Raw genomic sequence first — 12,148 nt, forward strand, 5'->3', positions numbered from 1 at the left:
CCAAGATTACATACTCAGTGATTCCATTTATGTGAAATATAAAACTGGGCAGAGCCAGTCTATACTAGTAAAAGCAAGATGGTGGGTAGGGCCAAGAATTGGAAGGGGGCACAAGGGTATTTCTTTGGTGCTGGCAATATGGTTTTCTTGATCTGGGTGCTGGTTTCACACATGTATTCAGTTTATAAAAATTTGCTGAGCTCTACACTTAGGTTGTGCGCATTTTTCTACATGTATGTCCTACCTTGATAAGAAGGTTTAAAGTGAAAAACAATTAGGATAAGAAGGGGAGAACTTTTAGGTATTAAGTGAAATGTCCAATTTCTCATAGATATATTAGAAGTATCAAAGTGGGAGGAAGTGTTCAAAATTATAATAATTTTGTTTGTAGATTCTGAGGTTCATAATAATTTGCTTCTCAAATTCAAACTCAAACAGTATCCATGTTGCCATTAATTTATTGGTCAACTCAGTAGTTGTATTGCCACTAAAACATTAGGTTATATGGGCGGGGTATAGATCCCATGAATGTGGTAGTAGTAGATATTTACTTTATCTTAATGAAACATTTGGAATTTGCATACCGTCACGGAACAGATAAGCATGGCTCTAATTTCATAGAATGTGTAATGAGTTCATGAACTCTTAACAGTCACTTATCCAGTAATTTCCTCGATCTTTCAGACTTTTTTTTTTAGTGTTATCCAGCCCTTTTTAATGTTTGATACACTTACATACCACACATATATTTTGAACACTGTGTTGCTAGCCTCTGAGAAAACAGTGATATTCGTGACCCGGCACCTTTTCTCCAAGAGAACTTATTCTAGTGGTGAGAAAAGCCAGACAGTGTGAACATATTGCATTAGAGGGTTGCCCAGTGTGTGGGAAAGTGGCAGAGAGAGAAGCCACTTCTGTTAGGGAGGATGCAATGCTGGGCGAAGGGGCTTAGCAATAAGTATCAACTGGAAGAACTTCTGAGGACTCTTAACATTGACACTCAAGCTGAGTCTTGAAGAACAAGTATAAGTTAACCAGATAACATGAAGAGGGAAGGGATTGAAGGCAGAGGGATGGCTTGAAGTAGGACACAAAACACAGGTGTTTGGACCCCTGTTTGTAGGTGAGCATGGCTAAAGGGAAGGAATGGGTTGTGCAGTGGAAAGTAAGGCACGGCCAGCTCTTTCAGGCTGCATCTGCTGCACTAATCAGAACTCTACCTTGAAAGCACTGGAGGAAAGGAAGCAGACACGTGACATTATCAAGTTTGCTTTCTGCAAAGTGACCACCACCCGCCCCCAGTAGTGTGAAAATTGGAAGAGGACTTGACAAATCGATTAAGAGTATAATCCAAGTGAATGCCAGTTCAATCATGAAATTTTCAGATGTTCTTTATTTAAGAAAAGAAATTTTAATCTTCATTCAGCTCAACCTAAATAACTAGAATAGTACAAAAGCAAGAAGCAACATGCCTTTGCTACCCCCAGGCGAAATGGGTCCCCGCCCTGGTCCCAGAGCCCTTCATTCATAACTCTTTTCAAGTATTTCTAATATCTGTTTACATCTGTTTATAAATCTGCCCTTTGTAAGCTCTACAAAGCTGGGAATTTGTTATACGATTTTTGTATGTGGGAGTAATAGATGTAGCGATTATTATACAAGGGCTTTCAGTTAAAGTCATTCTTCATCTTCAAGTAATGCTTAAAAGCATCAATCTTGAAACTTGTTCTTTAACTCTGTCCTTAAACATTCTGTCTTAAGTCAACTCACAAATAACTACTAAATGCCTATTATGTGTTTAACATTTCCATAAATAGTTTATTCAGACACAAATACAGATGTTGATTAGAATGATACAATGTAGGCATTATTGAAGAAGCGTTTTCTAAACTCTAGTTGCTAGGTGAATATCTTTCTTATTGTTATGGTTATCCTCATCTGATATTTTGCTTTGGGTCATAACTCTTCTCTGGTTGAACTAATTTTTTTTTAATTTAAATACTCTGATATCTAAGAGTGTCTGTTTTTGAGGACAGCTTACAGAATCATGACATTCTGTAGCAGGTTCTGAGCTCTTCTAACCATCTAATCAGTAAAGGGAATGGGTTGCCTTGAGACTTTAGAACATTCTAGCTGTGGTACCTTGAATACATTTCTTAAACCTCAGGTTCCTTGGGGTTTCATGGAATGTGCATGAGTCATATCTTCACTGAACAGTAGTTATTATTACAGGTGGGGTGACTGAGTCTTTAAAATGCTAAATGGCCTCTCCCCCAGAAGAACAGGGGCCAGAGCCAGAACTTGAACTCACTTATGTGTTTGGATTTGTAGCGGTGTTCCCTTTCCACTTCACAAGATGGTGAAACACTTCCACAATTCTGTTTTTAATTTGGTCTAGTTATTGGTAGAGGTGACCAGCCTGCCTTAAGAAATTAATTCTAGTTCAACAGATTTTAGTGGCACCCACATGCTGGCCATAGCAGTCCTTTCCCATGCCATGCGCACTTCCACCAGAGCATCCTCCATTTTGGTGGAAATAGTCTATTCTCCTTTGACTTTGGCAGCAGCTAGTTCAATGTCTACTCAAGAATGAAGAAAGAAAAAAATCTTTTCTTTTAGGAAAATATTTTGAAATAATGAGAAAAATATGCTAAAATGATAGAAGCAAGAAGTTAAACAGAAAGCAGACTAGTTTAATTATAACTAAATTAGAAAACTTTTCCTGTGTAATAACTAACTGAATTTATCTGAAACCTGGGAAACTGAGTTCTTTTTACAATGGATTTACATCTACTTGCATGGGGTCATCTCCTATGGCTGTGCTTCCAAATTAGTATTTTATGTTCAGGATACATAAATGAAGAGATGGGATTTTTAGTTCCAAACAAAAACTAAATCGTACTTAATTTTTAGGCCACATGAAAATAAAACCTATCTTGCTGTTGGAAGTATGAAGACATTAATGTTGAACGTGTCCTTATTTAATGCCGGAGATGATGCATATGAGACAACTCTGCATATCAGACTACCCACTGGTCTTTACTTCATTAAGATTTTAAATCTGGTAAGGATCGAAAACTACAGTAGCATGATACTACATGATATTTTACTTAACTTTTAAAGAATGTAAATGTATAAATCACTTTATCATTTGAGGTATAAATATTTGGCGTATGAGTCTTAATATTCAGACTTATCACTCGGGCTTCCAGTAATTTTTTTCCTCTCTGCCCCTAATCAAAATGGAAAGTTCCTTGGGATCTGACTGAGATCAAGAGAGTCAGCTTCCTGCTTACCAATGCTACTATGAGACAGAAGCGATTGTCCAGTTATCCAAGCAAGCTGCCTGGGTGTCATTGCTTTTCTCGCTGGTACAACCTCATCTGCTGCTGTGATGGTGCTCCTCGTGGTTGGGGTCTCTACACGGGCCATATTGGTCCTTCATGCTGGGCTCTCAGAGTTACTGCTCTGCATTTTAAGGTCACATACACTGTCTCGATCCCAGAGGACCTCCAAAATGCTAGAACCAGCGTCAAATTCCAAAATCCTGGTGTCAACCAGATTGTAGGCAAGTTTCTCCTTTCCTGCAAGAGTTTGGAGCATCTGGAGACCTTTTCCTTTTTTTTTTTTTTTTTTTTTCCTTTTTACCACTGTGCCTCAGTCATGAGCACTTAGATCCGTCAGTGAGGTATTAATAATGTTAAATTTGAAAGAGAAAAGTCTCAGTCACTTTCTCCGTGGATGCTCCTCTGTCCCTTAGAAAATTTACCCATCTCTTATCCAGAGACCATTTCTTCACACTAAGGACATTTAGAAAGGCCTTTGACCTCTTATAAATATCTACTACCCACTTCCTCTAGAGCTTTGGGAGCCTGTTTGCAATGGTAAGAGGAAAAACTCAGTTATTCAGGAAAATATACATCTGTGAGATGTATATAAATTTATATTTCCCTGAATATTTGAATATATATATAATTGTGATTACAGTTATAATTAAATACCTTTATCACATTCTCACAACGCAGACAGAAGGCAGCCGATGAAATATAGACCTTACGAATTCCTTGCTTCGTGATTTTTCAAGGAACCTTGAGTTAGGGAACACAGAAACATGGTTGAAAGCTACAAGTCCAGGAATTATTCTGTGGAGAATGTATGTGAATATTAGAGTGAATCTATACTTGTACACACATATTTATGTAGTGTATTTATATTCCTATTGATTTATCCCCAAAGTAAACAGAAAACAGTCTTCCAAGAAAGTATTCAGGGATGATTTTCTTTTCAAAAACCATCCTTAAACATATGTTATGAACTTCTCATTCCCTACCTACTTAAACCAGTTATTTCATTTTCCTTTTAGGAGGAGAAACAAATAAACTGCGAAGTAACAGACAGCTCTGGCACAGTAAAACTTGACTGCAGGGTTGGTTATATATATGTAGATCATCTATCAAGGGTAAGCATTTAGCATTTATAGTTTTTGTTACTGACATGAATATAAAATATTTTCTGTTTCCTTATGTTTGTGCTGCATACAAATAATTTGTTGTTGTCGTTTTTATTATTTACTAAGAGTAAGTAGCTAAATGAAATAAAACCCAAACCAGCTGGGCTTGAGATCTTTGAGATTGTGTTTATATTCTTGGCAATGTTCACTGTTTAAAAGAAAGAGAAAGAAGGGGGCGCCTGTTTGTGTCAGGACGGGCAGGTGAATGTGTCAATCAATTCCGCTGCCCAGCCTCACCCTTCCCCAACACTCCCCCAACTCCACCCCGGGTGGTCCTATCTGCCAGGCGTGTCACCTGTGCTCTACTAAAAGGTGTTTCTGGCAAGAGTGCCCACTCAAGTTGTTAAAGCATCTCTAATTTTGTCAGTCTGGACCTGCCTATCTACATTCAGAGGGGGCTTTGTCTCTGAACGTCACTCGTGGAAATGCTGCTGCTTTAAAATGGCCGCAGACCCGACAGCTTCCCCGTAGTTCTCTGAGTGAGGGTTAGCCTATGCTTGTAAGGACATCATTTCCTATCTGTATTTCACAGAACATAAGTAATAAGAAAAACTAAAATTCAGATTGTAAAAACAAACTTTAGATTATTTTTATTTTTTTTTACATCTTTATTGGAGTATAATTGCTTTACAATGGTGTGTTAGTTTCTGCTTCATAACAAAGTGAATCAGTTATACATATGTTCTCATATCTCTTTCCCTCTTGCGTCTCCTTCCCTCCCTCCCACCCTCCCTCCCTCCCTATCCCACCCCTCCAGGCGGTCACAAAGCACCGAGCTGATCTCCCTGTGCTATGCAGCTGCTTCCCACTAGCTGTCTGTTTTACGTTTGGTAGTGTATATATGTCCATGCCTCTCTCTCGCTTTGTCACAGCTCACCCTTCCCACTCCCCATATCCTCAAGTCCATTCTCTAGTAGGTCTGTGTCTTTATTCCTGTCTTACCCCTAGGTTCTTCGTAACATTTTTTTCCCTTAAATTCCATATATATGTTAGCATACGGTATTTGTCTTTCTCTTTCTGACTTATTTCACTCTGTATGACAGACTCTAGCTCTATCCACCTCATTATAAATAGCTCAGTGTCGTTTCTTTTTATGGCTGAGTAATATTCCACTGTATATATGTGCCTAGATTAGTTTTAAAATGAGCGTTCCCTGTGTTTTCCAGACAGATATTAGCTTTCTTCTGGATGCCAGCTCACTCAACAGAGCAGAAGAGGATCTCAACATCACAGTGCATGCCGCCTGGTATATTTCATTATGAAAAAACAACTGTGTTAAAGGAAATGAACCCCGGACTTTTGGGGAGAGAAAAGGGAGGTGACCTTAGGGAAACCATGGAGCTGTGTTCCATTGTCTGCAGGAGAAAACTTCCTTTATGTGATCTGTTAAACAAACAAAAAACCCTTCTAACATAGGGTTTTATAGCATAGAAGCAAATAACCGCGTAAATAACGAGAGCAAATTTCTGCCAACTCTGACATAAAGATTTCTTACTACCGCGTCTACTTTTATCCCCGCTCCTCAAAAAGCATTTTTGAAACCAACCTCCAAGTACATTAGGTATACATGGGCCGTAATTAGTTCCCTCTGAAGTTTTGTGCTGACTGGATTCTAAGAGGGTGTTTTCTATTTGCTTCTGTAGCGAAAATGAAGGAGAAACAGGCAACGTGAAGCGTAACAAAGCGACTTTAACAGTACCTCTCAAGTATGAAGTCATGCTAACTGTTCATGGGTGAGTAGATATGAAGGACTCCTGTAAAATTCTGAGCCGATTTTGAATTCTGTTGCTTCTTAAACTACTGGGCAAAAGCCTATTTAAAGTTTTTTAAGAAAAGATCATGTGCTGTTTCTGTCTCTTAACAATTACCTCGGTGTTGCAGCCCATTGCTTAGGTGTTCGTTATTTTAACCCACTCTGTAGTCATCACTGAGACCACCTCAAACTAATGCCCCAATGGAGGAGATTTCTTACTGGAAAAGCCCAATAGGAGGCCACGTCCAACCGTTCAGCGGTACGCCATGCAGGCCAGGGCCCCAGAGTGCCGGCGTGCACTTTGTATCATGCTCAGTGGCCAGGGCAAGTGTGAATTTCAGAGAAGTGGAAGGTTGGCCGAATCGCCCTTGCGCAGACCCCGCACCTACCTGCGTGGCAGATGAATTGAGATACAAGAGAGCCGGCTCCCTTGTCCCCTCTTTATGTCCGTGAATTACAGAGTTCCTTACCCACAGCCCAGCAGTCACTGATTCCTCACAATTTTAGTAATTTGAATGGACCCTCCTATGACTCAGGAAGGAGATGTGAAGAGAAGGAATTAAAGGAGTATCATGAAAACCTTTCATGATTTTACTGGAAATTATTGAGCCTACTAATCTTTGTTTAAAACCACATTTTTAAAGCATAGACAATATGAGACACAGGACAAATAGATGAGCTTTTCTAGCTGCCCCAACTATAAAGCATCCCTAGTCATTTTTAACCACCCATAAAGGTGGCATACAGTTACATAAAAATAGTGTCCGAACCCGATGGAACTGATTCTCCAGTTTGTGAGATAAAACCAGCGGAGGAAAGAGGAATCCATTCAAGGGCGAGTAGTGGGGAGCAAAGGGAAGTCAATTGCATGTTGCCTGGGTTCGAATGCTTACCTCGCCTCGCCTCCTTGATTCTGTTATAAGTGTGTCCTCCTGCTTTTCCATCGTCCACATCTCATTTTGAGCAAGGGATGCTCCGCAACTATTAAGCTGCCTAAATCTACAACATTGGAATATTTCTCATTTCTTTCCTCTGTAAAAGAGTCTCTAACATATTACCTCATATTAGCTGCCAAATATTAGCAACTTGGGGAGTCGGGATTTTCCTAGAAAAATATGCCTTAAAGTTCGTTACTGACCGTGCGTATGTCTCATCTCAGGTAAAGGAATGACAACCTTGTATCCTAACAAAAATTTGCCCTACTTCTTGATGTTTGAATTGTTCCCCAGACTTGGGGTCCATTACAAATAGCCAGCAGGAATTGGGGGTGATAAGAAATCACTCAGACATCTGTCAGCTAGATTGAAATACAGGAGGATACTGTGGAGCCCTAGGGAAAAGCTAAGAATTTATCTCATATTCGTCAAGTTTGCTTGAAGCATTTGAGGGCTGAGAGAGAAGGAATGGTCACTAGAGTGAGCCAGGCAGTATTGGGAAGGCAAAGGATATTGGCGGGAAGAGAAATTATCACCCCAGTCAGAGCACGTGGCTTTCTAACTTCCTTACATTTTCCCTAAAATTCTTATCTTTACAAGAAACCAAAAGTATTCCATGGTACTTAGAGGCACCTGTCGTCTGAATGATGGCATATTTAAGGGATATTTAAGAGGTATGCTATATTTAGACTAGAGAGAGAAAGACTGTTTCTCATACCTCATCAAATAAGACAGTTAAATTAAATCTGAATTCATTTCTGGCAGGTTTGTAAACCCAACTTCGTTTGTGTATGGACCAAGAGAGGAAAATGAGCCTGAAATGTGTATGGCAGAGAAAATGAACTTCACTTTCCACGTAAGAAAAGTTGATTGTGCTGATATTTGTAACAAACTCAAAGAATGTTACCGATGCATTGCTCCAGAGGACATCATATATGTGTGGCGTCCCTCAGCTTTGGGCCACCTCAGCTGGCTGAGGGCGAGAAGGGAGCTGCAGCAGGGCTCATGCCCTTGCCTGGTGGGCCCCTGCGCCTTCTCTCCCATTCATCTTGTCCCTGTTACTGAGCCCGCTCTCCTTATACTACCTCTCCTTATACTACCTCTCCTTACAGTAAGTGCCTCCTGGGAACAGAGGTAATGCCTGAAATAGGCAAAGTTATGGGAGGAATGCTAAAGATGCATGCAGAAATCAGAATAGGTCAAGAAAAGGCATCTTTGGGTGCAAATCAGTGAAACCTCTTCGTGGTCCAAGCTTCATACAAGTCCTAACCTTACCAAGTAAAGGAAGCTTTTACCTCCACATCTCCATTTAAGGTCTGCTTGGTCAGCCTTTCAAGCCATTGGTATATGACCCATGACAAGTGATGCATCATTTATTAAATAATCTTTTTAAAAAGGAAAGAGTATTATCATCATCCAGAAGTATTAACATACTAATATAAAGCTAAAACTTCATTAAACACTTTTTACAGTCAAACTGAAATTTTCGTTACAGCATGGATGTTGATAATGAGCAAATAATTGGAGATAATGTCCACAAAAACATTTTTTGAACCGAAAGCACTGCTCACACATTCTCAAGAGCTATATAACAATCTACAGGCTGTGAATGAATCTGCCTTAGGTACATTGTGATATTTTGTAAGGCAATGCTTTTCAAAATGTGTATCAGAATCACTTGAGGTGCTTATCCAAAATGCAAACTCCTGGGCCACTGCCCCAATCTGTGGAAGAAGAACGACCTCAAAATTCTTTTGAGTCCATACTCAAGTTGTTGTTACACTAGTATACCCTAGTGTTGGAAAAATGTCGCCCTCTACTTTGAAGTCCCCCAAAATGCTCCTGTCACACTCCGGTGGGAGTTTGTACTCTGATAAACAGAAACTGAGTTGGACTCTAGTAGGCCTATTTATTACGTTACAAATAATAGTTAAGTATTGTCTAGTTAAGTTACAATGGAGTGACTGGGCGTGGAGATTCTTTCAGCCTGTAGGCTTGGTGACTTGTCCAAGTACGAAGATGTTCTCGGAGGTCTAAATGCTATTAGGCGAAAATGGATAAAGAATATTGTAAGTGAGCTTGGTTATTTGCTGGCGTCAGGAAGACCTTGTGTAAAGGTCTGGGCAGTGCTGGGTCCCCATTGCTGACATTGCCTTTTGCAACTGCCCTGTGCTTCCAAGGCCTGGCAGTTACCACTTGTCCCAAAGCCCAGGGATACTCTGTCTCTTTATTTACGTCGTGTGCGTTCAGAAGATTATTGCGAGTCTTTGAGTCATGCTATTTCATTTAGATATTGTAGCACATCTTTTTTCTGACTTACTGTGTTGGTTTTATAGTTCTCAGGAGGCAATATTTTGGCCCCATTTCCTTCTTCAGCTTTCTGCAAACCCCAGATTTATCAACAATAATGAAATATCTTCCCCTTACGCATTATTAAAAAACTGGTTTTTTTCTAAAACCCAATATCCTACCCTCTTCTGATTTTCTGAGTGCATCAGCGTGATAATTTTCCTGAAGTTAAACTACTTTTATTCACTTACGCTGCTGATTATCCTCTCAGCACAGAGTGACTTTGTGAAACCAAGATAGAATTTAGAATTAGAATACCTGGGTTTTGGTCCCGCTTCTTGTCACTTTTTTTTTTTTTTTTTTTTTTTTTTTTAATTGTGGTATGCGGGCCTCTCACTGCTGTGGCCTCCCCCGTTGCGGAGCACAGGCTCCGGACGCGCAGGCTCAGCGGCCATGGCTCACGGGCCCAGCCGCTCCGCGGCATGCAGGATCCTCCCGGACCGGGGCACGAACCCGCGTCCCCTGCACCGGCAGGCGGACTCCCAACCACTGCGCCACCAGGGAAGCCCTTCTTGTCACTTTTTAACTCTCATCTTGGTGACAACATGAACACCTCAGCATTTTCCTGAGATGGCAAATAATAAAATGTCAGCCCACCTCATGGGATAGTTATAAGGACAACCGATCATGGTTTTTGAGATCTGTAATGTGCCATACCGAGGTACAGTTGGCCCTTGAACAACACAGGTTTAAACTACACGGGTCCACTTATATGTGGATTTTTTTTCAATAGTAAATACTCTAGTACTACACAATCCACGGTTGGTTGAATCTGTGACTACAGAGAAACCATGTATACAGAGGGCTGACTATACATTATATCAGGAGCTTCAACTGTGCTGAGGTCAGTGACCCTAATCCCCCTGAGTTGTTCAGGGGTCAACTGTATATTATTGATGTCTTTTTCCTCAGACTACTTCTGCAGTAAACCATCAGTGTAGACAGTTTGGTCTAATCGGCACCAAAAGGAGAGGTCTAGGAATGATGACTAGTTATATTATTAACAAACGTTTTAAAGTTCTGACTATGGATATTCTGTCTCCTTTTGCCGTGCAGCTGCCAGCTACTACAAACCCCCACCATTATAAATGTTACATGAAATATATGGGTTCACCTGAAAAGTTCATTGGTATCTGTACTTCTATAAAAAGTATTTTTTGAGTGTTTAAATTTTCTTTCTTCTTGTCAGGTTATCAACACTGGCCAAAGCATGGCTCCAAATATCAGTGTGGAAATAACGATACCAAATTCTTTTATTCCCCAAACTGATAAACTGTTCAACATTTTGGATGTCCAGGTAAAAATGTGTTCCTTCCTTTATTCTAAGTGATATTGCTAAAATGGAGATTTCTGTTACTTCAGTCACACTTAGGCTAAACTATGAATGCACCATGCATTTATTGTGTACACTTTGAATACTGCATTAGAATGGCAGGATTACCGTGGAACCTCTACATGTGACTTAACACAATAACAGAACTATGCTCTACCATCTTTGGTAGATTTTCTTTGTGATAGGGACCTGTGGAAGTAATTTAATTGGTGGAATTCTCCATAAAGCTTGAGACCACTGTTGAAAAAGCAGTACTTCAGCCTTTTATTGATATTCAAATAGCTACTTAAGAATCAATATTCTTGTGTTGATGATTCTATCAGAATTGTTTTTACGTTCCCAGTTTTAAGACAATCGACAAAGAAACCTACTCAGTAGATTTGATATATAATCCTTAAAAATCGTACTTGAATCCCAGATTTAGATGGTAGGGCATGCTTTTAGAACACTTTGTTGTATGTCTAAAGCCAAAGAAATGTTCAATATAATGCTAATGTTCCAATGTCCATTTTTCATATTGCCCTAATTTCTGTAAGGTTAAGGCCATTTGATCAATTTGGGACCTATATCCAACCCTTTAAAAGTTTTCTGGGTTTTTGTTGCAATTTTTGCCACAGAGATTTAATCTCTCCCATATCAAAAATATTTTCACACAATTTTAGAAGTACTTGATATATTTCAGGAAAGGTAAGCTTTAAAAGGTAAGTTTTAAAGCCATGTAGCTGTTGTTCTTTCCAATATTGGCTAAGATTTTTCTTTCTTTCTTTGCAGACTACTGTCGGAGAATGCCATTTCAAAGATTACCAAAGAAAGTGTGCATTAGATCAGAAAAAAGGCACAATGGAGACCCTGAAAGATATATTCAAATTTTTATCAAAGACGGATAAGAGGCTACTGGTAAGTTTCAATTTTTCAGGTTGTAATTTTTGCTTTCCAACCTACAGAACTGAAACACTTAAACCCATGAACCAAGGGGTTTTGAACTGTCAGTTGAGTATCGGAGAGAAGCCAGTTCAGGTAATGTTCTTGTGTGTGAGGAACAGGCATGACTGGAGAGTTGAGAGACACCCAGGGTTAAATATATACAATATACTTTCATTATTTATGCAACAAGTGCCCAACTTATGCCAACCAGACGTTGTGTCAGACCCTTTGCAGGTCAAGATGCTGTCCTCAGCTGAACGGCCTTTGTGGCATGAAATTAATTTTCAGTATTTTCATTTTAGTGAATGTATGGGGAAAAAAACCCAAGAAAGCCCTTACAATGA

General features: G+C 39.7%; 1 protein-coding gene across 1 annotated transcript in view; it reads left to right on the forward strand.

Moving 5' to 3' along the window:
• ITGA4 (integrin subunit alpha 4) overlaps positions 1-12,148 on the forward strand; it is an 86,422-nt gene that overhangs the window by 70,838 nt on the left and 3,436 nt on the right. The window contains exons 18-24 of the mRNA XM_065880269.1: positions 2,914-3,064; positions 4,364-4,459; positions 5,677-5,756; positions 6,154-6,243; positions 7,964-8,054; positions 10,737-10,844; positions 11,652-11,777. Coding sequence (XP_065736341.1) covers positions 2,914-3,064; positions 4,364-4,459; positions 5,677-5,756; positions 6,154-6,243; positions 7,964-8,054; positions 10,737-10,844; positions 11,652-11,777 — 742 coding nt within the window. The remainder of the gene's footprint in view (positions 1-2,913; positions 3,065-4,363; positions 4,460-5,676; positions 5,757-6,153; positions 6,244-7,963; positions 8,055-10,736; positions 10,845-11,651; positions 11,778-12,148) is intronic.

The sequence above is a fragment of the Phocoena phocoena genome, chromosome 7 (genome assembly GCF_963924675.1).
Source record: "Phocoena phocoena chromosome 7, mPhoPho1.1, whole genome shotgun sequence".
NCBI classification, from domain to species: domain Eukaryota; kingdom Metazoa; phylum Chordata; class Mammalia; order Artiodactyla; family Phocoenidae; genus Phocoena; species Phocoena phocoena.